Source organism: Candoia aspera, chromosome 1, assembly GCF_035149785.1.
Source record: "Candoia aspera isolate rCanAsp1 chromosome 1, rCanAsp1.hap2, whole genome shotgun sequence".
Lineage (NCBI taxonomy): Eukaryota > Metazoa > Chordata > Lepidosauria > Squamata > Boidae > Candoia > Candoia aspera.
In genome coordinates this window covers 238673709-238700428 of record NC_086153.1, presented here as the reverse complement: position 1 = coordinate 238700428, position 26720 = coordinate 238673709, and the positions used below count along the sequence as shown (strand labels likewise).

General features: G+C 43.3%; 1 protein-coding gene across 2 annotated transcripts; it reads left to right on the top strand.

Annotated features, from left to right (window-relative positions):
* Positions 1-500: 500 nt before the first annotated feature.
* CEND1 (cell cycle exit and neuronal differentiation 1) lies at positions 501-25891 on the top strand. 2 transcript variants are annotated; one of them, XM_063289316.1, is made up of 2 exons: positions 501-641; positions 23183-25891. In XM_063289316.1, exon 2 carries the CDS (start codon positions 23395-23397, stop codon positions 23815-23817), a length of 423 nt encoding a protein of 140 aa, XP_063145386.1. In that variant the 5' UTR covers positions 501-641; positions 23183-23394; the 3' UTR covers positions 23818-25891. The 2 variants fall into 2 exon arrangements, with proteins under 2 accessions (XP_063145386.1, XP_063145387.1); XM_063289317.1 differs by lacking the exon at positions 501-641 and adding an exon at positions 19384-19451.
* The last annotated feature ends 829 nt before the right edge of the window (positions 25892-26720 follow it).

Sequence of the window (26720 nt, the reverse complement as noted above, 5' to 3'; positions counted from 1 at the left end):
GGTTCAGCCTTACGCTTGGCCTCTTCTGTATCGCAGAGAAGCCGTTTAACCCGAATACTTTTCAGTGGGTTTACAACTGATTGCGTTGTTCCGTTACGGTTTTGTTTTTTAATTTCTGCTTTTTATTTAGTCAGCCTTGTTGACTTCTGCAGAGAGGCGCTATTAAAAACAAACACGTAAAGAGCACTTCGCTTTCTCATTGCTTCAAGATATTTGGTGCATAAAACATTCTGAAACCCACCCCACCCCCTGCCTCCAAGATCAAACTCTGGCTAGTTAGCCGCCCTTTTCCAATCTTTGCAAGTAAACGCACCCATCACCGGACGGTCCTTAAGCAGGCACTTCTCACCCTGGTGGCAATTAGCTCTAACGCTGCTTTCTCTGCATGCATTTCAGCTGAGACAACCCGGGAGCCAAACCAACGTTACCTCATCTACTTTTTAGCCCCGCGTTTAGCCCTTCCCTCCGCTCCACCCTTTCCCCGCCTCTCTCCGGCTCCTTGGTTTGGCAAAGACCTGCAGCGAGGGATTGTGGGAAACTCCCAGTCGATCCCACCGCCCTCTCCTGTTCATCCGTTCCTCCTTTCTGCGGAGCATCTGGCTTTCAAGGTGTGACATCAGCAGCCGAAGGTGGGAGTGAAGGTATGGATGGGTTTTCCTCTTGCTTTTCTCGAACGCGATACGACTCCAAAGTGTGGGAAATATATTTTAAATGTACAGCGGGAGGAGAATCGGGATTGGGAGTCCTCCGGCGGTGTTTGTGAAAGGTGGTGAGGCTCTAACGTGGGGAACAGATCTGGCTGCAAATCTCAGGACGACCGTTAGATGGCAGTAAATAATTAGAGTCTTCTTCTTCTCTAGCAAAGGCTGTTCTCTAGTGGTGGTCTGGATGTTTGTGGCCTATCTATGCTATCCCTTCTCTGAATACTGGAGGTCATTTGACTGCTCCTGCTGCGACAAAAGCATTTTTATTAGAGCAGGAGCATCAGCCTTCTAGGTGCCATTAACCCAATCCTGGCACCTGAGTGCATTAAAATGAAGGTTGTGCTGCTGGTTGCTGTGCCCTGCTGTCTCTCTTGAAGGTCAGATTGTGGGTGTGAGCAGGCAGAGAAGCTGAAGTCGAACATCCTAACCTCAGGCTTAAATGGCTGAACAGTATCATGTGCCTTTTGCTTTAGCCATTTGCAGCTACGAGTATTCTGCATAATGGTTTCCCTGAGTGCTCAGAAATATTTCAGTTTGTATTACTTTTTCCTGGGGAAAATGTTACCATCCAGTCCCAAGAAATAGAAGGCCAACTAAAGCATACTGTCATAGTCCAGAAATATAGCTATGCTTAGTTTAAATTAAACCAGGAGGGGAGAGGGGAGAAAATTGGGACATCTTTAAAGGAAAAAAAAGGCACCTTTTGCAATAAAGCTCTGTCTCAGCATATAACAATTCTTTTCAATCTTTAATGAGCAATCTGGTTAATCTTATATTGCATTTTGCTGCAATTTTGTTGTGTTTGAGGTTTTTTATTTTCTGCCGTTTGATGTGGTGCCAGCCTGAATGCTGGTTTATACAGAAAATATAATGACTTGCATCCAGTCAAAAGTATCATATTCATTTAGAATTTTAATCTATGGATTGTGTTCTTTCCCCACCTACATACAGATACACACACACTTTCTACTAGAAAAGAATGGCACTTACTGTATCATAGCGTTTTTCAGATTTACAGCTGAGTTTATAAAAAGTAGGAAAGAACATAATGACTAAGAAATAGTTGTCCTTTGCTGTTTTCTAAAAATGAATTTACTAGCTAGCTGTTGAATTCATACAGAACTAAGTAGCATCTGTATAATGCTGGAAATCCACTTCTGCCTTGATCACTCCTGTGCTGCTTTAAGTTCCAGAGGAAAAAAGTGAATTCAATATCATATTTCTGGATTTGGGATCCAGAAAAGCTTAGCTTTCTTTTCATCCTTCAGACAAGGAGTGGATGTTTTTTCTAGCCTGCCTAAGAAGGCCAAACAGCAGTGCTCAGAGCTGTTTAGAGCAGAGTTGCATAAAAATATCAGTAATAAAATAAATAAGCAAATAAATAAAAAATTTGCAAAGCACAACTGCTGTAGTTTTGTTTATGACTAAATGTTGGGGATGTTGAGAAATCTATGCTCTTAGAGCGTTCTTATCCATAGACTCCCCAGGAGTTGGCTTTGTTGTTTATTCGTTTAGTCGCTTCCGACTCTTCGTGACTTCATGGACCAGCCCACGCCAGAGCTTCCTGTCGGTCGTCAACACCCCCAGCTCCCCCAGGGACGAGTCCGTCACCTCTAGAATATCATCCATCCATCTTGCCCTTGGTCGGCCTCTCTTCCTTTTGCCTTCCACTCTCCCTAGCATCAGCATCTTCTCCAGGGTGTCCTGTCTTCTCATTATGTGGCCAAAGTATTTCAGTTTTGCCTTTAATATCATTCCCTCAAGTGAGCAGTCTGGCTTTATTTCCTGGAGGATGGACTGGTTTGATCTTCTTGCAGTCCAAGGCACTCTCAGAATTTTCCTCCAACACCACAGTTCAAAAGCATCGATCTTCCTTCGCTCAGCCTTCCTTATGGTCCAGCTCTCGCAGCCATATGTTACTACAGGGAACACCATTGCTTTAACTATGCGGGCCTTTGTTGTCAGTGTGATGTCTCTGCTCTTAACTATTTTATCAAGATTGGTCATTGCTCTTCTTCCAAGGATTAAGCGTCTTCTGATTTCCTGACTGCAGTCAGCATCTGCAGTAATCTTTGCACCTAGGAATACAAAGTCTTTCACTGCTTCTACATTTTCTCCCTCTATTTGCCAGTTATCAATCAAGCTAGTTGCCATAATCTTGGTTTTTTTGAGGTTTAGCTGCAAACCAGCTTTTGCACTTTCTTCTTTCACCTTCATCATAAGGCTCCTCAGTTCCTCTTCACTTTCAGCCATCAAAGTGGTATCATCTGCATATCTGAGATTGTTAATGTTTCTTCCAGAGATTTTAACTCCAGCCTTGGATTCCTCAAGGCCAGCTTGTCGCATGATGTGTTCTGCATACAAGTTGAATAGGTAGGGTGAGAGTATACAGCCCTGCCGTACTCCTTTCCCAATCTTAAACCAGTCTGTTGTTCCGTGGTCTGTTCTTACTGTTGCTACTTGGTCGTTATACAGATTCTTCAGGAGGCAGACAAGATGACTTGGTATCCCCATACCACTAAGAACTTGCCACAATTTGTTATGGTCCACACAGTCAAAGGCTTTAGAATAGTCAATAAAACAGAAATAGATGTTTTTCTGAAACTCCCTGGCTTTTTCCATTATCCAGCGGATATTGGCAATTTGGTCTCTAGTTCCTCTGCCTTTTCTAAACCCAGCTTGTACGTCTGGCAATTCTCGCTCCATGAACTGCTGAAGTCTACCTTGCAGGATCTTGAGCATTACCTTACTGGCATGTGAAATGAGTGCCACTGTTCGATAGTTTGAACATTCTTTAGTGTTTCCCTTTTTTGGTATGGGGATATAAGTTGATTTTTTCCAGTCTGATGGCCATTCTTGTGTTTTCCAAATTTGCTGGCATATAGCATGCATTACCTTGACAGCATCATCTTGCAAGATTTTGAACAGTTCAGCTGGGATGCCGTCGTCTCCTGTTGCCTTGTTATTAGCAATGCTTCTTAAGGCCCACTCAACCTCACTCTTCAGGATGTCTGGCTCTAGCTCACCGACCACACTGTCAAAGCTATCCCCGATATTGTTATCCTTCCTATACAGGTTTTCTGTATATTCTTGCCACCTTTTCTTGATCTCTTCTTCTTCTGTTAGGTCCTTGCCATCTTTGTTTTTGATCATGCCCATTTTTGCCTGGAATTTACCTCCAATGTTTCTAATTTTCTGGAAGAGGTCTCTTGTCCTTCCTATTCTATTGTCTTCTTCCACTTCCGCACATTGCTTGTTTAAAAAATAATTCCTTATCTCTTCTGGCTAACCTCTGGAATTTTGCATTTAATTGGGCATATCTCCCCCTATCACTGTTGCCTTTTGCTTTCCTTCTTTCTTGGGCTACTTCTAGTGTCTCAGCAGACAGCCATTTTGCCTTCTTGGTTTTCTCTTTCTTTGGGATGTATTTTGTTGCCGCCTCCTGAACAATGCTGCCAACTTCTGTCCAGAGTTCTTCCGGGACCCTATCTACTAAGTCCAGTCCCTTAAATCTATTCTTCACCTCCACTGCATATTCCTTAGGAATATTAGTGAGCTCATATCTAGCTGATCTGTGGGTCTTCCCTAATCTCTTTAGTCTGATCCTAAATTGTGCAAGAAGAAGTTCGTGATCTGAACTACAGTCAGCTCCAGGCCTTGTTTTTACCGACTGTACAGATGTCCGCCACCTTTGGCTGCAAAGGATGTAATCAATCTGATTTCGGTGTTGTCCATCTGGTGAAGTCCATGTATAAAGCCGTCTCTTAGGTTGTTGGAAGAGAGTGTTTGTTATGCAGAGTGAATTGTCTTGGCAAAATTCTATCAGCCTGTGTCCTGCTTCGTTTTGTTCTCCCAGGCCATACTTACCTGTAATTCGAGGTGTCATTTGACTGCCCACCTTAGCATTCCAGTCTCCTGTGATGAAAATAACATCTCTTTTAGGCGTGTTGTCCAGTAGGTGCTGCAGATCCTCATAGAACTGCTCTACTTCAGCTTCTTCAGCATTTGTGGTTGGGGCGTATATTTGGATCACTGTGATGTTAGATGGCTTGCCCTGAATTCGAATTGAGATCATTCTATCATTTTTTGGGTTGTATCCAAGCACTGCTTTAGCCACTTTACTATTAATTATGAAGGCTACTCCATTTCTTCTGTGGTCCTCTTGTCCGCAGTAGTAGATCTGGTGGTCATTTGATGTGAAGTGGCCCATTCCAGTCCATTTCAGTTCACTGACGCCCAGAATGTCTATCTTTAATCTTGACATCTCACCAATAACCACATCCAATTTGCCCTGGCTCATAGATCTTACATTCCAGGTTCCGATGGTGTGTTGATCCTTAGAACATCGGATTCGCCGTTCACCACCAGCACCGTCGGCCGCTAGCCGTCCTTTCGGCTTTGAGCTAGCTGCGTCATCACGTCTGGGGCTAGTTGAGCTCATCCTCTGTTCCTCCCCAGTAGCATTTTGACCATCTTCCGACCTGGGGGTCTCATCTTCCGATGGTATACCGACATATCTCTGGTTGTACTGATCCATTTAGTTTTCACGGCAAGAATACTGAGGTGGGTTGCCATTACCTTCCCCAGGGATCGCATTTAGTCTGACCTCTCTGTCATGACCTTCCCGTCTTGGGTGGCCCTTCACGGTTTAGCTCATGGCATCATTGAGGTGCTCAAGCTCCAGCACCACGACAAGGTAACGATCCTTTGCTGAAGAGGAGTTGGCTACAGTTTGACAAACCATAGCAACATGCACAACATGTCTAAGATTTCTGCTACAGATGCTTTCTTTGGAAGGACTGGGTTTTGTTTGAATTGAATTATAATCGCAGTATAATGCACTGGATGCTCCTCTTGGTTTCCAGACTGTATACTTACCCGGTGCACTCAAGAAAACAGTTTCATCACAGATCCACAACCCAGATCAATGAAAAAAAAATTAAGTGCAACCCGGATCAGTGAAAAAAAATGAAGTGGAGTGAAGTTGCTTTTATTCGGTGTACAGAGAAGAACACTGGTTTTCTGTTGATTTTTAATCTTTTTGTGGGGGTATATCTAATTCTCTCATGACTGTTTTTGCATGTTCCATTGGACAGCCTTATTTCATAATTACGTAAATAAGGAACTAGATTATTCTTTTCCATGACTGTAATTTGCCTTCAACATTATAATTTATTTTACACAGGGACCAAGAGATTGGACTGTTCACCTTTTTTCAGCTCTCATGGGTGGTGGTTTTGGAGTGGTTAAGGAAATACATGGATTGAAATCAGCTGGTTTCTATGGAGGCCTTCATCATGATTAGCTAATTAGAACATGTCCTCACATCTGGAGGATGCTTTGAAAGCTCCTTGCTATAGGTGTGGCATAGAAATGTCAAGACTCATATAGAAGCCGGGCATTTTTTGGCAGCTGCTTTCCTTTACCACCACCCACCCTCCTGGCATTCTGCCACTGCCATCTCTGGCAAGCTTCAGAGCTCAGCAGTAGTCAGTTCTTTTGGCCAGATCGTTGACTGAAAGCTCACTGAAACAGGAAGACAATTTTGCTCTCTTCTTTTTTCTTTTGTTCCTTGATCATTTGAGTATAAATCATCCATCATGGAAAGCATCTGGTGCTAAGTAGCTTAGAGATGCACAGTTTCCCCTCTCAGTTTGCACAGGGGAATGGGCAGGAGAAGACTGTTGAATCCAGGCCCTCCCACTGGGTTGTATGCTATTATTTGTTAAAGGTCGTTGCTTCAAGCTGAGTCAGGATCTTTCTCTGCAGTGGCTTCTTGAATTTCCAGTGCGACACAGTAGCTTTGGACTGGTGCCTGTGGAAGACATCTTGTGAAGTCCTGTCCAATCTTTGCTTTCACTCAACAGAGCAAACAGAGGAATTGCTGGTGACATCTGGGCCACTGCATTGCTTGGAATCCAATCAGATGGAAACAGAACGAGCTAGTCACTAGAAATATAGATGAGCAAAAAAAAAAAAAAGCTATCACTCTCTTTAGAATCACTGCTCAGTCTTGTGTCACGACACTGAAGGTTTTGTTCATTCTTTGTGGTGCTCTGAATCTGCATTTGACAAAAAAAAGGAACACCCATGCACAAGTCATGGCTTGTATCAACCCCCTCTCCCCCAAAATAGAATAGCAGTATTGTAGCTAATAGAATTCTAAACTAAGCCATGATAGCCCAACTTTTTCGCAACGTTAACAGAAGCTTTCTGCTGTTAAACTGTGCCTCTCTATATGCAATGTTTGGGAGATAGTTAAACATTAACCCCAAAGAGTAGCATGAGATAACTTAAATGGGTTGTGCAAAGCACCTTGTTGCAAGCAATGCAACTCAGTGGTGATCAGAACCATAAAAGCCCACTCGAATCTTGTGCTCCTCTACTGCCACTCGGTACAGTATAGTTCTTCTTTGCTCTTCCCCTTGTAGCTAAGAAGGAATATAAGAGGGTATTGGCATTCAAGCATCTTGTTTCTCTTACCAAGCACAGTCTTATTGGGTGCTGTTTATTACATATCCTGTTCTTCATAAATTAAGGAATTATGAATTGTAATATTTAATGTGTAGTGGCTCCAGTTGCCAAGAAAATTAATCTTATGAGCCAAAGATTGAACCTTGAGAAAGATTTCTGTGTATCTGAGCTCTTGGTGGTAAAATGGCTAGATGAAATATATGCAGCCGAGGGAAGGATATGAAAATGGGGACCAACAACATTCAGCTTCCATCTGTTGAACGGTATTTCTCAGCTGTTTGGTGACTAAGAAACAGGATGGCCGCAAAATCATAATAGGCTGAATTTGCACAAGTTTCTTATATCGTAAATTCATCATTTGTAAGTCATGACAGCTGGGTTCAGTGGCACACTAGGCCAAAATCAAACCAGCAGTATTACAGCTTAGCACAATAAGTGAATTCAGCCAGAACTTAGATCAGCCTTCTTCAACCTGGTGTCCTTTCTATGGACTGGCCATGCTCACCGAAGTCAGTGGGAGTGAAATCCCACATACCTGAACCTACATATCAGGTTAGGGAAGGCTGCTGTGTAAACAGACCCAGGCATGATTTTTATTACTTTAGTTCACTAGTACCAAGAACCACCTCATCCCACTAGGGCCACGTTCATACAGCTGCTTTGCTCTGCTCCCCTCCCATCCAGGAGCTAGGAGGAAATCATGCCACCCTATCTCTTGCTGCCCCCACAGCAAGCCCTCACTGTGCACCTGGGACAAGTGTGTGCTGTGCAGCTGTCCATACTGGTTTAGTGCAACATTTAAAGCCATGAGTGATGGTTCCCTTGGCTGAAATCCCAGCTCTGCCCAATGACACATCAAAAGGCACATCCAGTTGGCATGCACAATGCTGCCACATGGTGCATTTTTTTTTCTTTACCTCTGTGCAGTAAGGATCACATTAACTTTTTGTTTGTTCATTTGTTTCAGTCATCCTTGAAACTATGGTCAAGGTGGTAACTGGTTAACTGGTCAAGGTAGTAACAAAATACAGCTTTTTAGTAACTTGCAGCTGCCATGAAATGGTTATCAGCCAGTGGAGAAGTGCCAGTGAAAAGCTGGTGTTGGAGAAAGGGATTGAGCTGTGGGAGCTATAATCATCCTGAGAGCATAACATGAGAAGAGGAAGCCAGGAGCCAAGGCTTTCCTAGGAGCAGTGGCCTCTGGGAAGGAATTCCCTGCCAGAACTTAGGTTGGTCAATGTCAAGGCTTTGCATTATCTAGGTCAGTATTTCTGGCTGGGGAATTCTGGGGGTTGAAGTCCACACATCTTAAAGTTACCAAGGTTGAGAAACACTGACCTAGGTCAACCGGTTGACTAGCCCATGAAAAAAAAAAGTGACTGTGGAAGCTGAAGTTCTGGTCTCCGGTGTCCCTTGCAGCCAAAAGAGGACTGAGGAGTGAGCAACGAAGTCAGGACCCAGAGTGAAAGGGATGATCCCATAGAAAATGATTGGAGCCACAAGATTGGAAGCACAAAGCATGTTGTTTCAGGCCATGTCTGTGATGCACATTAACCCACCGTACCTACATTGCTTGTATGCAGCATCTTGAAGTGGGATATTAGGGAAAACACCACCTCCAGAACCGGGCACATTCAGCTGTCCTCTGGCTGCCCCAGCTGGGGAGGAGCCTGAAACAGGATGCAAATGGAGGCTTGTGGGCATGTGCTTGGGAAATGGTTAATGGGGTGTCCTCTTGCTGGGGCAAGATGGCTGGTGATTTGCCCAGGATCCATATGTATCTCTTTACTTTTGAAAAATTATTTCTGAGTTGAACTTAAGACAGTGGTGCATTAAGATTAAAATTTATATGTCAAACATTTAAGCACCATTTCCAAGTTTGATAGGGTGTGTGTGTGCATGTTTATGTCTTTCTTGGAACTCCGGGGCCATATTAAGCATAGAGCTTTAGAAAGATTTTGGTCTGCAAAATAAACTTGCTACTTCTCCTCTGTCAGAGGCAAGAGTTCCAATAATGGGTTAGAGAATGAAGGAAAAAAAACCCTCTAGATTGATAAAGACAGAGCAAAGTCTGGGGCCACTGTGAATCTGTACACTTACTTATGCAATATTTTCATCTGAAACTTTCCTTGACCTCAACTCTGTTTGTCAAATGTGCCAGTGATCTTCCTCTTGGCCTCACTTTCTTGCTGTGCACTAACCATTTCAGTGGAGTTTCTGTGTTGTGGGTTGTAATAACACCCAAAGAGGCTTGACTTCCCCTTTCTGCCAGTTTGGTACCATGCCATAATTTTTATGTCCCCTTTCTCAAAGTCAGTGAGGTAGTGCCTAGGTTCACACTTCAAATTCAACCATGTGCTGTGGCCAAAACTTGGCCCACCTAAAGCAACCAAATCATTTTGAAGGTACAACGTAATTTTATTAGGCATGCGAACAATTGGCAGCTTGCTGGGCAGCCCTGGGCAAAAGCAGAACCGGAGCTTATATACCTTTGGCCTACTACTTTTCAAAGACAGGACAAAGAAAAAGGCAGACACAGTGTAAATTACAGCATGACATTGGAATGTTTTAGATAAACCGATCTGGATGGCCTTCTCATTATTTATCCCTTCCTACTAGGTCAGCATGCTAGCTATACTATCTTTGAGATATGTCAGTAAATATAAACAATTTGGTTTACTGGGCCACAGGTCCCTGACTGATTCGTCCCCCTGTTGCCACTCAGGGTCAATTCAGCTTGCTTTAATCACAAGTACGCTTTAAGTAGTTCATATGCATGGGAGGGGGCATCTTATAGGTTTGGTAGTGAATGCAGCTCACGTGTGTATGGAGGGAAACCACACATGTTTCAACATTGGTTTATAAGTTTAAGTCTTAATTGCCAGGATATATTTGATATGAAACCATAACTATGATTTACAGATCAAAATGGACAAATTTACACATTCTGCTAAGCTATCTTGTAACTTACATTATTTAGTTTTGGCTTAGCATAATGTCTGAATCCAAACTGTGTTGCTCTTTGGCAATTTCCTTTTGCATTTCATAAATGATGTGCCCCATCCTTTGGTGGAACAGAGCATTAGTTTATGAATTAATGAACTCAAGCAGTATCTTTTTTCTTGGTCACAGGTAAGAATGATTTTGCATGTCTGCCTTTGATGCCCTGTGGGTTCCATCTCCAGATCACTGAAAAATAGCTCCTTGAGGGGCTATCAAGACTTGATGCTTCCCCTTGGCATGCCAGTTTTCCATATGTGAAGAATTACGCTGTGGGCAACATGAAGGGGTATGCTTGCTGGGTAATCACTTCTGGGAAAGACAAATGGGAAGCATGTGATTTTTCTGATTATTTAAACGTACCCTGCAGAGCCAATGAGTGGCATAATTAAGGAAAAGAACCTTATTCTCTCACTGTCAGATTGGGTAGAAGGTGTTCAGGTGACCTCCACTGGGCTAGTACAGCGTGATTTTCGGCATGTTTGGTCAAGTTTAGAGGGCCAGCTCTCCGTCTTGTGAGGAGGCTGCAGCTTGGAGAAACAATTGCTAATATTTGACTTTGGACGGTGTCACAATTCCAAAGGAGGGGGGATCCTCTGAGGAGCTGGAGTTGGGAGAGGGAGAGACTGGTGGTTTGAGAAACTGAGTTACAAATACATGATCACAAAACTATGGATCCATGTTGCTTGCTATGTCTCATAAGCACCAACAAAATGTGTTTGCAAGGATATTTCTCCAGGTGCTGCACAACTATATACGATCACTTGTTATATAACTTTGGTATATGAACTGTTTCCAATATAAGGACAGATGTACATATAGATTATGTGTGATCCTCAGCAACAATGCTCTCAGGTCCTGTTCACATCACACACTTAATTGGATAATGGAGGGTGGGGGGTGGGAAATAAGTATCTTGTATAAACATTTACTCCAGAGGTATTAGCTTTAGCTCCAAATTGTCCTCAGTGACTTGCAAAGCTTCTCTAGGAATTCGATCTCTATTTACATATATAAATCCTTCACAGCTACGTGAGCAGGAGTGAAAAAGGGCAAAAACGGGGAGGGTATGGGTAAATGCTCTATAAATCCATCAGCAATTGCATTAATCACATCTGACCCTCTAGTTTTTAAAAATTCCTCTGGTAGATGGGGGATAAATGGAAATGACAGCCCTATGAGGGCTGGGGGGATTTAGAAAATGACTCTTCCCCCACCAACTTGGCCAGAGAAGTGAGTCTGTTCATCAGGGAAACTGGGTCAGCTGTGTTGTGTGAAAATAGCCACTGTATACATTTGAATCAATGGCATCATTGGAGAATGAAGAGGTTGTGCTTTTCACATTTCAGACCTTGTCTGGATAGGTACTTGAGCCTTCCTGAATTTGAACTGAAAGCTAAGACCACACTTCATGTAAGCAAAATGCCCTAACGTTTGGAGGCTATTAGATACATGTGGAATGCTATAGATGCATTAGAGATGCTGTGGCGAAAAGGAGGGTGGGAGGGACGGCCTATTCACGACATGGGTTTTCATGGGGACTACAGCCAGTTACAAAGCACCAATTTACCAGAACATGACCTGACATCACTTCTTGTCCTCTCCCCTTGGGACACTCTTAGTTATTCTGCTTACCTTTGTTCTTTTCCAAGGCAGGTAGACACACCTCCAGCACAAAGCACTAGCCTGCACACCACAACATTTTTATTTCCTAATGAAGTTGATAGGGCCCATTTGGGCTCCAGAGAAATTCTGGGAAATAAAGAAGATGCTGAAGGCTGGCCCTTACGTTGGTTTGAAGCATGTCACCTTCCAATTTTTATAACTAAATTACTTTTAAAACATGTAATAAGTCATATGCGGCACGGAGGCAAGGGAGGCATCACCGGTCTTCTGTGGCTGACTTGATGTCACATAATCAGTCAATCAACAAATCGATCAAAAGATGTAAGCACACTTTTCCACTAGCAGGTTTACCCAGTGGTCTCTGTTAATGCAGGACTATACTTTTTGACCCTAGCCCAAACGGGAATCTGGTTCAAATATGCTGAGCCCAGAATGTGGTTGGTTTGGTTTTGGCTTAGTATGTTGCAAGAACATACAGCTGCAGTTGCAACTTGTTCAACAAAAGAAAATTAAACAGGCCATGGCTTAGTACCATGTGTGAACCAGGCCTGTGTCTGCAGGGCTGCATGGAGAGGCATCCAGTACAAATCATGATGATGTCATTTGTATCACAAACATCTCTTGTTCCCTCGCTGCAAGAACTGTAGAACTTTTGTACAGAATAATCCCTTTGATGTTTTGGCTCTTGAGCTATACATTTCTGCTGGATTATTTCTGGTGATATTTGTCCTAACAGGGAGCCAGTTTGGTCTAGTGGTTAAGGTTCTGGGCTAGAAACCAGGAGTCTGAGTTCTAGTCCTGCCTTAGGCATGAGAGCCGGCTGGGGGACCTTGGGCCAGTCTCCCCCTCTCAGCCCAACTCACCTCACAGGGTTGTTGTGGGGAAAATAGGAGAGGGGAGTATTAGGTACATTCGCTGCCTTGAGTTATTTATAAAAATAATAAAGGTGGGATAGAAAATAAATAAATAACATGCAATGTCCTTTATTCTGATTCCATTGTCAGCTACTTTATTTAATGAAATTTAATGTAATTTAAATGCAGTGAATTATTTTAGTCAAGAAGTACTAACATTTCTTATACAGGTACTTGACTGTATTTCCTGAAAAAGATTTTTAGCAATGCTTTTATACACATATCACTATATTTAACAGTACAATACATATTTATTTATAACAAAAGGAGTGGAAAAGAAGGCGAGTCAGGAATGCAGTTAAAGGAAACAATAAAATAGGCACACATAAAGAACAGTTATAGCCATGTTGTAATGATTGCCTATCCTAAAACACCATCAGACTCATGAACAGGTTCATAAAGGTATCTGATTTATTAAAGAATAGTATGCAGGATCACAAAGAAAGCTGAGAATGATAAAAGCGCGCCAAATGCAAACTAAAAACCCTCGGTGCAAATGAGTTCCCTCCCCCCGTAGAATCTTCCCAGGCTCACAATCCCAGGTGCTCCTAACGGCTTCTGATGGTCCGCGGGAAAAGTCCTTGAGCAGAGCACATAACCCAAACACATTCCATCGAAATGAACATAGATAGAGAGCTTGGGACAAGGTTTCACAGCAGCTCCCTCCCAAACAGAAACGCGCGTCAGCGCCATGGCATGTAAAACGTTACGATGTACAGTGCACGTTGAAACAGTGAACATGACGTACTGCCCCCCCAAAAGAAAGAAAAGTCTAAGCCGAAGGCTTCAAAGGGTAAGCTAAGTGGAAACGGTTAACTAAAGCAGGAGCATTAACGTGGCGAGCGGGCACCCATTCAGGATGAGGAAAGTGTTTCCAGCGGATCAGGTACTGGAGGGTGCCTCGAAGCTTGCGGGAATCAACGACCTCCTTGACTTCAAAGTGTTGTTGCCCGTCAGTCATGATTGGAGCAGGAGGTTGGGGATGCCAGTGGGAAGACTGGTGAACAGGCTTGAGCAGGCTGCAATGGAAAACAGGGTGCAAGTGTTTCAAATTGTGAGGCAAGTCCAACTTAACAGTAACCGGATTGATAAGACCAACAATAGGGAAAGGACCAATGAATTTGGGAGCAAGCTTTTTCGAGGGCTGTGGGGACTTTATGAATTTGTTAGAAAGATAAACCTGATCCCCAATTTTGAAATCATGTTGCACAGAACAGCATTTATCGGCTTGGAACTTGTAAGCAGCCTGGGCATCAGCCAAAGCTTGCTGAATCACTGGCCAGGAGTCAGCCAGCTGAACAGCCCAGTCAGAGGCAGAACAAGATTGGGGAGGAGTTTGTGGCAGCTCAGGGATGGGAACAAAGTCATGCCCAGAAACCACACGAAAAGGGGTCTGTCCAGTGCTCTGATGGACAGCGTTGTTGTAAGCCACCTCAGCAAAGGGCAACAAGTCAACCCAATTGTCCTGATGGTAATTTATGTATGCTCTAAGGAATTGTTCAAGGGTAGAGTTCAAAATCTCCGTAGATCCGTCAGTCTCAGGATGCGATGATGTGGACAACGCCTGTTTGGTGCCAATCAATTTTAAAAATGATTTCCAAAACTGGGAAGTAAACTGTGTCCCACGGTCGCTGACCAAACGGGAGGGGCTACCATGGAGACGGTAGATGTGGATGAGAAATAGGCGGGCCAATTGCGGGGCCGACAGGATGGACGCACATGGAATGAAATGGGCTTGTTTGGGAAAAAAATCCTTTACAACCCAAATTACAGTTTTCTTCTGACTGGGAGGCAGGTCCACAATAAAATCCATAGAAATCTCCTCCCAGGGATGGGATGGGCTGGCCACTGGCTGCAGAAGCCCCTGTGGTTTACCCCCTTTTTGCTTTGACATGGCACAAACAGGACAGGAAGCAACATAGTCCTTTACATCACGCTTAAGGCTGGCCACCAAAATTGACGGCGAACCAGATGCAAGATTTTGACAAAACCAAAGTGTCCAGCAAGTTTATCATCATGGGAACGCTGCAGAACATCAGCCCTCAAAGTTTCAGGCACATAAAGGCGGTGCTGCACCCACGCCAGGCCGTTTTCAAAAGAAACATTGTCTCTATTAGCTAGCAGCAACCAACTGTCAGATTTTAGTGCCTGGAGAAAGTCTTTTTGTAACTGACAAGGAACTTGCATTTTCCACCTCCCAGACGGGGCTGGGGGCTGGGTTGCCTGTGCACAGGTCTGGCTCCGGGTGATGGCAACCAAGCCTAGTTGTAGTTCAGTGAGAACTGTCCCAACTATATCTGTCACGTGGTCAGAGTCTTGAGGCAAACGTGACAAAGCATCGGCTAGAAAGTTTTTCTTTCCCGGAATAAATTTTAACTGGAAGTCAAAGCGACTGAAAAATTGAGCCCAGCGAATTTGTTTAGGACTAAGACGCCGGGGTGTGTGGAGGGCTTCCAAATTCCTGTGATTGGTCCAAACTTCGAAAGGGCATTTAGCGCCTTCCAGGAGGTGATGCCAGGCTTTCAAAGCAGCTTTTACAGCAAAAGCCTCCTTTTCCCAAACATGCCACCGGCGTTCGGTTTCAGAAAATTTTCTGGACAGATAAGTGCAGGGTTTTAAGTGATTTTCAGAATCTCTCTGTAACAATATAGCCCCAACTGAGGAGTCAGAAGCATCAACTTGGACCACAAAGGGGCGTTCAGGATCGGGGTGCTGTAGAATAGGCTCAGCAGTGAAGAGGGTTTTTAACTTTTTGAATGCTGCCTGGCATTCAGGTGTCCAATTCAGCACTGCCCCAGGGTTTTTTACTTTGCGTGTCTCCCCCAAGCCCTTGGTACAGAGTAAATCAGTGAGGGGCAAAGCAATCTCAGCGAACCCCTGGATAAGTTGGTGATAGTAATTACTGAACCCAAGGAAACTTTGCAATTGCCTCCGGGTGTGAGGATGTTCCCAACTTAGAATCTCCTGAATTTTTGCAGGGTCCATTCCAATGCCCTTGTCAGACACCCTATAGCCTAGATAGTCAAGTTGGGTTTTGTGAAATTCACATTTGGAAAGCTTGGCATAGAGTTTGGCATCTCTAAGCTTACTTAACACCTGTTTGAGGAGGCGTTCGTGTTCCTCCTCGGTTTCAGTGTAAATGAGAACATCGTCTAAATAAACCAGGACCCCTTTAAACAAATGATCATGTAACACTTCATTAATCAATTGCATGAAGACTCCGGGCGCCCCTGCTAACCCAAAAGGGAGGACTTTGTACTGAAATGAACCCAATGGGCAATTGAAAGCAGTTTTCCATTCGTCTCCCTCTCGTATGCGGATGTGAAAATAGGCTTCATGAAGGTCGAGCTTGGAAAAAATCTTGCCCTTGGACAAATGGGCTAACATGTCTTTCATTAGAGGCAGAGGATATTTGTTGCAGACCGAGACGGAATTTAACCCCCGATAGTCCGTACAAAGTCTAAGCGTGCCATCCTTCTTTTCCCAGAAAAGCACAGGGGCCCCAACTGGGGAATTTGCAGGTTCAATAAACCCCCTTGACAGATTTTTGTCAATAAAGTCCCGCAATGCCTCAAGCTCTTTCTGAGTCATTGGATAAATTTTCGACTTGGGCAATTGAGCGTTGGGAACCAACTCTATTGCACAGTCAGTCTTTTGATGGAGGGGTAGCTGATCTGCTTCCATTTCCCCAAATGCGTCTGCAAAGGCTTGGTATCGATCGGGCAAGCCTTCTAAATGTGCCAAACTAAGGTGCGGTGTGGCAATTGCAGCCCTTCCAACCCCTGCACGTGAAGCTCTCTCCGCTGTAGGGGCTTGGTAAAACCCATCCTTAAAAGTCACAGTTCTGTGTTCCCAGTTATATATGGGCTTTGATAGGTCAACCAGGGAATCCCCAGAATTACCAGGGGATTGCCAACAGGTACCACTACAAATTTTAGAGACTCACAGTGGCTGCCCATTTGCATCGCGACAGTTCCAGTGAAATGGGTTGCTGCCCCCCCCCCCTGCCGTTGAACCATCTAACTGTGTGAAGATTGGAGGCTGCTGGAGGGGATAGTGAGGCAGGTCCAAAGCAGCCAGATCAGGGTGAATCAGACACCTGGAGCACCCAGAGTCAACCAAAGCCCAGACTTCTGTAGTCTTTGTGCGGGAACCCAATTTCACTTTTACTGCTAAAGTGGGACAGTCAGCACTCACCATAGCATCCTCACGCCCATCCCCCTCCACCTGCCCGCAGGCGCCCTTCATGGCAGGTCGCTGGCGTTTCCCGCCGGCTCCTTAGAGTCATCTTCAGCCTCTCCCGAAAAGTAGGCTACTTCCTCAGCGTAGGCTGCTCCCTTTGCTGCTGTCATCCTCCGCGAGCGGGGTGGCGATTTGGCTGGCAGCTTGCCCGCTCACGCTGTAGTCTTGGCTTTGGGGCAATCAGTTGCTCAATGCCCTTCCTTTCCGCATCGAAGGCACTGACCCCTTGCATAGCGCTGATCTCTCTCCTCTTCCCAGGCTCTATAGCCTGACCGGGCAGCAGTCACAGTACTTCGGGGTCCCCTCATGGTGGCTGGTTGTTTTTCAGGTCGTGTGGCTTGCATGAAGGTCTGCTGGGCGTGCTCAGCCTTGCCAGCCAGCCAGATCCATTCATGCAGTGTTTCTGGGTTGTCTCTACCCAATGCCCACCGCAGGACGTCCCGGTTGAGCCCCTCTTTAAACTGTTCTATTAAGGTTGACTGCAACCAGTTGGGGATTTTCCCCGCTAAAGCCCTAAATTCCAGGGCGTAATCAGCTACAGACAGTTGCCCCTCGGTAAAATCCTTCAACGCCTTTTTAGCTCTTGCCCTGGCTAGAGGATCCTCAAAATGCAGCTTTAATGCCCCCATGAAGTCTTCAAAGTGCTGAAGCTCAGGGGAGTCAGCCTCACTTAATTGAACATACCAGTCAGCCGCTCGTCCCTTCAACTTGGTGGCAATGGCAGTTATTTTAGCCTCTTCAGAAGGGAAGCATGGTCCAAACTGCTTCATGTAACTTTTAGCGTTAGTGAGGAAGAAAGATAATCTGGTTGGATCCCCATCAAACTTAATGGAAAAGTCTTTCACCCCCACTCCTGTTGGAGCTGAATCAGCTGCCGCTTGAGTGGTTGTGGCCCCGGTTACCACATTTCTCCCTCCACGGGGTGGGGGCACTGGTGGTTGAACTCTGTGGGGTTGGGATTCATCCCGGGGCTGTCTTCGTCCCTGCTCCGCCGGCAGTCCGGGCGGGGGAATGGGGGATGATTGCGTGGAGCTGGAATCTCCTTCGCGCCTTGGCTGCCCCCCCCCCCATGCTAGATACAAGGTTCTTAGCATGTACTCCATCGATTCTAATTTTGCCTCTACCACTCTTAGCCTTTCAGGGGTTTGAGATTCCTCCCCCCCCCCCGCGCGTGTTAGGCTGTCTCCCCGTTGACACCGTGGTAAACTCTACATCTGGGGTCAGCGGGAACCGATGCAAGTCTCTCACTGCCTCCCAAGCAATCGACTCTGCGGGTGATTTGTTGGGTGACGGCGGCTCTGGTTCTCTCCCATCGTCGGACTCCTCCGCCGCAGGGCTGGAACTTGGATCCTGCCTGAAACCCGAGGGTTCCGGGGTGAGGTTCAGTTCTTCGCTCTTACCCGTTGGCTCGGCCATCGTTAACTATTTTCCCTCACAAGAATTTTTCTTGGTAGGAGCTAATGATATAACTTTTGTTTTGATTCTCAGCTTTATGTAATGATTGCCTATCCTAAAACACCATCAGACTCATGAACAGGTTCATAAAGGTATCTGATTTATTAAAGAATAGTATGCAGGATCACAAAGAAAGCTGAGAATGATAAAAGCGCACCAAATGCAAACTAAAAACCCTTGGTGCAAATGAGATCCCTCCCCCCGTAGAATCCTCCCAAGCTCACAATCCCAGGTGCTCCTAACAGCTTCTGATGGTCCGCGGGAAAAGTCCTTGAGCAGAGCACATAACCTAAACACATTCCATTGTAATGAACATAGATAGAGAGCTTGGGACAAGGTTTCACAGCAGCTCCCTCCCAAACAGAAACGCGTGTCAGCACCATGGTGTGTGAAACGTTACGATGTACAGTGCACATTGAAACAGTGAACATGACACATGTTGACTGAGCAGGGAGGGGGAATAACTTGATTGATACCAAGCATGTAAAAGTTTTTGAATTCTCCAGAACTTTTCATTAAGTAAAATGTCAAAAAAAGAAAAAGCAGAGCACAAGAGAGAAGGCCCCCAAAGCCAAATGTGTAAACCATGAAGCCTTCAGCTCAGCATCATCCTGAAGATGGAGATGGTAAATTGAATGTCTAGTTAGTGCTGCAGGTTGTTGACATCAGGTCATATCTAATCTTCAGAGAGAGAAAATTCTTGAGGACACAAAGCCAGTTAGCAACTCTGCCATATCAGGTTTGCAACATTCCAGATGACCACTAGGTGGATCAATTTTGCAGTTCAGCTATAGTAAGCCTAATAATAAATATATAAAGTTATCTTCTTCATCAGGAAGAATGCATCCCATTTCTTTGCCATTTTTCTTGATGAAGAGTTCTAGAGAAGCTGAAAACCTACATAGTCTTCTATGACATTTTAAAAAATCCCAATAAAGTTATTACCCTCTGGTTTCTGAATTTTAGAATAAAAACATGGGAGGTGGTTGGACTATCAGGTGAAGTGCTTATACAAGCAATTGTACATATAAGACTGGTAAATTTAATTTCCTTGATTAACACTAAAATCCCCACAGCACCTTTGATTGTTGTTCTGGGTACCGAAATCTTAGCCCTGAAGACGAGCAGATTGGGGACAGCTGACCTAATCAGTGAGTGGGTTCAACTTTATTCTAAACTATCATACAGTTTGTTTGGATTTGTCTTAAGATAATGTGTAAACCCACCTTCTGTGCCTTGTAAACCATGGTTTATGGCTTAACTGTGAATTTACCCACTGTGGCTTATTCAACAAGCCATGGGTAGAAATCATGACTGAATGTGATAAGTAATCCTAGCTATAGTTGCAAAAGAAAGAAAGAAACTACTTTGAGCTTTACTTTGCCTATGAATACCAAGATGATGGAGCAGGATGAACTGAGTGACTGAGACTTTCTAATCAAAGGAAACAGTTTTCCAGTGCTGTATCAGATATTGAATATTATAATATCCTTTGATTTGAATTGAATCAAATTGAACTGAATCTGAAACAAATCCTAAAATTAGTGCAATCCAAAGTTCCTACGCTGCTCGCCTACTTCAGTGTCAAGGAGTCATGCCTGATAGACTGCCCTGGTCAAAAGTAGGAATTTGAAGCAACTTGAATTAGATATCAAAATACAGGCTGACCAGGAATCCTGAAAGTAGTTGTGTGGAACAATGTATATCCCTGTTCTTAATCTGGTATCTTTTAGGGAGGAAATAATAAGTGTTGGACACAGAGGGTGGTACTTGTAGAAGAAAATTTTATTTATAAAGATAACTCTTTATAAGAAAAGTAGAGTGACTCATCCATTTGTTGCAGGGTAGATGTGTTTCAACAGTGCGGTCAAGAAAAAAAGTGAATATGCTTCATTTCTATTTTTCTTGGGGAAAGAGGAATTTCTGAGAATGGGAATGGGATGATGATTTGAGTCATTTGGGAGAGCTCAAGCCCACTGAATGCAGAATAACACTCCCATAAAAAAAAAAAAGCTGGAATTGAGTAGGTTCAACGACTTGATTCTGTGAAAAGCAGGGAAGAATGACTCTTCCCTGTGCTGAACAGGACTGCTTTATCCACTTTTCTCTTCTTCTCTGATATGTCCTGTGCCTGTTAGCTGTCTGCTGCTTTTGGCTGTACAGATCTTTTAAAAATAGTCTTCACCCTGAAGGTAGCATTCCGCTGGGTTTGTTTTATTTTTTTTTCTTTTTAATTATCCATTTTGTAAGCTCTGCTTCCTCCTTTATGCAGAAAGGCTAACAGAACCCAGTAATTTGGCAAAAGTGAGTATTACTGCAGAATACTAAATAAAAGGAAAGTGGGAAAGGCTGGCTTCGTAATCCATGTTTTGTGTGTTCTCTCATCAGCACAGGATGCTGAACCTATGAAGAAAAAGCATGGATAAAAAAGCAGATCTGAAACATGGAAAAAGATTGATCGGAGTAGGAGTCATATTGGGGGGGGGAGAGTTTTGTTCCATAATTAAAAACCCATTCCAGATACCAGCTCTACTTCTTCCAAAACTAAGAAAATGCAGAGAGAAGTGGGTTGATGCTGGTACAAAATAGAAACTGTTTAGTTTAATCCTTTGTCCAGTACAGGGAAAAGTAGGCTATTTATTTGGAAAAACAGCCTTTGTACAATTTAGATCATATTCCAACATAGTTCCATAGGAAGGGTTTACCGAGCATTGGATTCGTTTAGGATAGTTACTGGTGAGCAAGTGATGCTGGCACTTTGCTTTGTGATGATTGACACATTGGTGCCCCAGAGACATGCTCAGCTTATAGATTTGGGGTTGTTTACTCTACAGCACTCATTAATATGTACCATTATCTGTTCATCACATGCAGCTGAATGCATGAACTAATCTGATGCTTTTCAGTGGTGCTTAAGAATTGGTGTGTGTGAATAGTATTCACAAACATTTATCTGAATGTGTAAGGAATTATTTCTACAGTCATCATAAGATAACTTGATCCATATATTAGTGGACCAAGCTTAAGGTTTCTCTAGTTCTACCTGGGTGAATCTTGTCCTTCTAATGAGTCTTTGGTATTAAGTCATGGCTTTTATACATTTGGTTTTTAAAGTAAATACAGCCTATTCCAAACCCATTATAAACAAAACCCAGATGGCTGAAACAGAAAAATGGACTGTAAGTATGCTTTGAAGCAGGCTCCTTAGGCTTTGCAGTTTTATCCAGTCTGTAACTTTTTGGCCATAGGAACATAGTGCATTTTCTAAACAATCATCAAAGCTCTCTATATTGCATTTGCACTATTTTTCTATTTAAAATATCTGAATTTTAATATCTAATTTATAGAAACAATGAAACCAGTAAAAACAATAAAAAACCAACCCTTCCTTATTGCAACCCAGTTCTCAGAGTTGTGAAAGCAAAGCAATTGAAAAAGGCAGGAAAACTAGGTATTACTCTAAGAAACCATCATTACTTTCCTCTTCTGCAAGACAGACTCTAGTTTGTTAAACAAATAATGATGTGCAGCACATTAAAAGAGCTTGCTAGAGTATGCATTGAAAATGGCCATATCCTGGTTTTACTGCTTACTGGAGACTCAGCAGATCAGAAGGAAATGAGCTTATGCAGAAGGAGCCAAGAGATACAAAGGAATATACACACCATATCAGCTAGTTCATCTGCTGAAAATCCGTGTGCTTATATTGCATATTATACAAATAGAAAGGTGGAGTGATTGACTGATAATATGCTATCTATGTGTTAGCTCATAGTGACCACACAAATAGATTTTCTCCAGGTGATCTGTCCCCAACCTGGTCCTTAGGTCTTCCAACAGTGCACCCATCATTGCTGTAACTGAGTCCATCCCCCTTGTGCTGGTCATCCTCTTCTCTTTCTTTCCACCTTTCCCAGCATTATAGACTTCTCCAGAGAGCAGGGTCTTCACATAAGATGTCCAAAGAAAGGTGGGGTATATATTTAATAATAAAAATAAAAAGGATGATATACAAAACCTTCCCCAGTCTCATTTCCCTCCCAGATATATGAACATCTACTTCCAGAATTCCCAGTCAACATGGTGATTGCTGAGAATTTTGGAAGCTGAAATCTATGCAACTGAAGATACCCCAGGTTAAGGAAGGCTGGCATATGAACTGACATGCTTATGAATCAGGAGTACTGTATACTGTAAACAATTTGCATTATTATGTCCTCATGAGCTTTCCCTGTTTCAGAGCCCTGTGAAGAGCTTCTGTATGAGGAAACTTAAATGTAGGCTTTTTAATAAACCCAGCTAGCATGGGGAGTTTCACATTTAAGGATTGTGCTGTTTGTCGTACAAATTCACAATAACTATCTGTGTGAAGTGATTATCCACATTTTATTAGATTCAGATTCCTGATCTGATACTAGCAGTATAAAGATTTTGGAAACCTTGTGGATTGATCACTGAGTTGTCAGCAGGGATTCTTGAAACCATGATGCAGGAGACTGAAATAGAAGGCTCCAATTATGGCCCAGGGCTTGAAAGAGAAGAGCGAAACTTGTCCAAAGACATAATGCTGTTAATGGGAAAAAATGCTGGCGCATGACCCAGTTTGTTGTAACTGCAGCCAAACCGCCATACAGGTGCATAGCATAAAAATACTATAGTACAAACAGAAATTAAAAATGGAAAGTAGTGTCCAAGTGCATGGTGTGAAGAATGATACTCTATATGGGAATTATATTCTGACCGGGGTGTTTCTGCTTCATCTTGCAGGATTTGTACTATGTTCAGGCAGGATATCATTTGAGCAAGACAACTTTTGGAGAGGCAGAGCCACAGCTTTCCCAAGACCCAGAAGTGAGAGGCAGGTCTTCCTTTTGGGCTGGCAAGAAGGGCCAACTGGAGAGAGCCATCTCAACAGCCGCCTTCACCTCCCTCTGCTTTGGTTGAGCTGAGTTTAGGCGATATCCACCTTTGCCACTCTCATGAGCAGAATGGAGTCTAAAGAAAGCACCCGAAGTGGAAACAAGACTGATAGCAAGACTGCTGGCTCAGCAAAGCCTGAGAAGCCTCATTCTGGGCCTGCGGCAAGTGCGGATAAGAAGGAAGCTCCTAAGGAGCAGCCAACTCCTGCTGTCCCTGCCCCTGCAAAAAAGGGTGCCACAGCAACCAGCGAGGCAGCCATGCTGAATGACCATAGCAACCTGAAACCTACCGCAGTGCCCACAGCTGAGGGGCCTGAAGCCACCACCCATCCTGCCAACTCCGAGCATAAAGGGAGCAGTGCAGAGGAGTCGCCAGGGAGCAGCAACTTTGAGAACATCAAGCCCCTGCTCATCTTTGGGGGGGCAGCAGTAGCTGCCATAGCTGTGATCATAGGAGTAGCCATTCTAGCTCGGAAAAAATAGGAAACCTGAGGAGCGCAGGGGAGAGCATTTCCCCTGGGTTGTGTACTGTTCCTTTTGACACCAATGCATGCGATCACTTCTATACATACCTATAAATATGCAGTATATAGCGAGAGAGGTAGGTAGGTCTTGCTTGAGGCTAGTGTGCCAGGGTCCTCAGTCCATTCATGCTCTCACATGTAATATAACCTGTGGGAAAAAAATCGATAGTTTTTTCCTGGTCAATAGATGCTATTCTATGATTTCTTTCCACAGCTCCTTCCCGTCCCACTTTTTGGTCAGCTTTTAAACTTGGTTCCAGCATCATTTTCGAATCCTTTGCTTTTAGTTGGGCCATGGAAGAGCAGATGAAATGACCATTTCCATTCAGGAGGACCATCTAGTATTCTGTAGCTCAGCTCACTGAAACGGCAAGTACTTTCGAAGATGCATAAGATTGTAGCATCTTCTCTGAGGACCATGTGGTCCCATCCAGTATTCATCTACTTCAATTCATTGTCAGAGCATCAAAGTACACTCTCATCTAAATTACAAAGCTCTCTTTGGAGTATGAGAAGCTGTCAGAGTTCAAGAAGCGAACTTAGTCTACTGCAATTACTAACTGAAGCCCAGAAAGCATCACCTTGGCTTGCCATCCATTACACAATGTCCACAAAGCATGGTACTAAAGATAGCCTGGCATTGATTTGAATAGCTTTGGAACCTAGTAAAGTAGTCTTTCTCCACCACTTAAATGCATGTTAAATGCAACCCTGGCTCTGCATTGGCCAAGTACCTTTGTAGAATTTAGATACCTTTAAAAGAGTGTTTTTTAGGGAAAAATAAACTTCAGATAATTAAACCTTTGGGATGTTGATGAGCTCATCTGTGCATATGGATTTTGAACAAATGCTGGAGGTTCTCCATATAAAGTTATATACCTTTTTGTGCTATGAATGGGAAAAAAGGGAACAACTATAGGAATAAGATGTGTATTTTCCTTCATCTGGAATATGGATTTAAGAAATAGTGATATATACTGCCCAAATGCAAGAATTTGAACCCAATGGATGATCTTCATTTCAATGACATTTTACAGCTTTAATGCAAGATATACCAGAGGAATGATATAATCTCATATATTTCATTGGAAATTATGTAAAGAAATAACAGAAATTGATTCACAGGAGTCATTTTTTCCCCATAACATTTGAACTGGGATGCTGAAGATACGAGGAAATTCCCTGTTTTGAAATATCCTTGCTGTGTTGTTGGTCTTCTTGAAATAATTAAAACCAGATTGAGAGGGGGGAAAGAGTTATTTATCTTTGATATATTTACTAAAGATGTTTCCTTGACAGAAAGAGTTTGGACACTGGAGCATTGATTATAATGTAAGATGACTGAATGGCCATCCCTTACTTTAGTAGATTTTTTTTTTTTGCTGCTTGGACCATGCTAGTGAAATAGGTGTGTGTGTGTATTAATTATACAAACTCACCCATACCAATTGGCTTAATTTTAGTAAAAGGTTGGTGTTTGTGGTGTGTGTGTATGTGCGTATCACATTTTCATCCCATCATGTTCAGAAGTTAACCTACACACTACATTTTTTTTTTTTGTATTTTTAGCCCCACTAACTATAAACTCACAAACCATAAATCCAAAAGTATGGTAAAATGATGGCAGTGCGTAGACTACAATTAATCATCTCTCTCTCACATTTATGGCTGTGCTGTCATTGGTTAGGTCTATAAGGGAATCATTCACTGGCAGCCATTGTTTAATACTGTGGTGTCCCACTGTTCTGAATAATTTTTCAGAACCTGCTCCCCATCTGAAAACCTGTATTCTTGTGTATATGTGTACAAGCTTTCCTAACCCTGCCTTATTTGAGAATATGTGTATATACATTACAATTTATGAAGCCTTTGTAAAGCTACAAAATCTGTATTCTTTGTAGAAAAGCAGAATGCAACCATTTATTTGCACACCTGCATTCACACAAAGTGTCTGTGTTTGTGCCACTTGCATTCCATTGTACAGTAGCCAAAACCAAAATTTCCTTTCAATAAACAAAGATACATTTAGCTAATTGATGAATGTATAATAATCCGTCTTGTGCTTCTAAGGAATTCCTCTACAATTGATGGACTATTGCTCATACAAAAGAATTTTCCTTTCCCTGCTTGCCTCTAGCAGAAAAGGGGTGGCCAGGGAAGGAAGAAGCTATTCTGCCCAAGGAATGGCATCACCAGACACTCCCCAATGCACTTAAATCAATATAATTTGCTGGTGTAACTCTGGATCTGTGTGATAACATGTGCAAACTTATTCCTTGAGATTTAATGTAAACGTGGTGGTGTATCATCCTTGCCCCTGCCCATAACTGACCCTTAGGGAAGCAGAAGGTGATCGTGTTGCTACCTCCTGGCCATAGCGATAGTGATGCAGAACCAGGGCTGATTTGCTGCATGTGTTCTTGTATACTCTACATCTCCAGCCTATTTCACTGCAACAATAAACAAGGCACATGCTTCCTCATTCCTGCTTTGGATGGTGGAATCTGGAAACTCCGTTTATGTAGGTAGGCCAAGCTCAATGAACTTGTGCTTTATGGAAATGTGTAACTTGTAGTAGAAAGCCTAATTAGGTTGGAATTTGGTAAGCAATGCCATGTAAGCACTTGAATGTGCATCCTGTCAACAGTTTTTTTTAATTTGTTTCTTTGAAAGCTGAACAAATCAGCGTGCACTGCATCCTGATTTGTTACAATCCCTGTGTCTTCTCATTAGCAGCTTTTGCTTGCTGCTTATTGGCACTAGGGAGATTGCTGCTAAGTTTGGCGTTGGCATCTCTGATATTGGCTATATGTCGTACAGGAAAATGATCCAATGTACGCATTTCTCTAGTTCCAAACTTGT

What these genes read in the sequence shown, in the direction of transcription:
- CEND1 (XM_063289316.1), top strand. Translation starts at nt 23,395, where the DNA reads ATGAGCAGAATGGAGTCTAAAGAAAGCACCCGAAGTGGAAACAAGACT.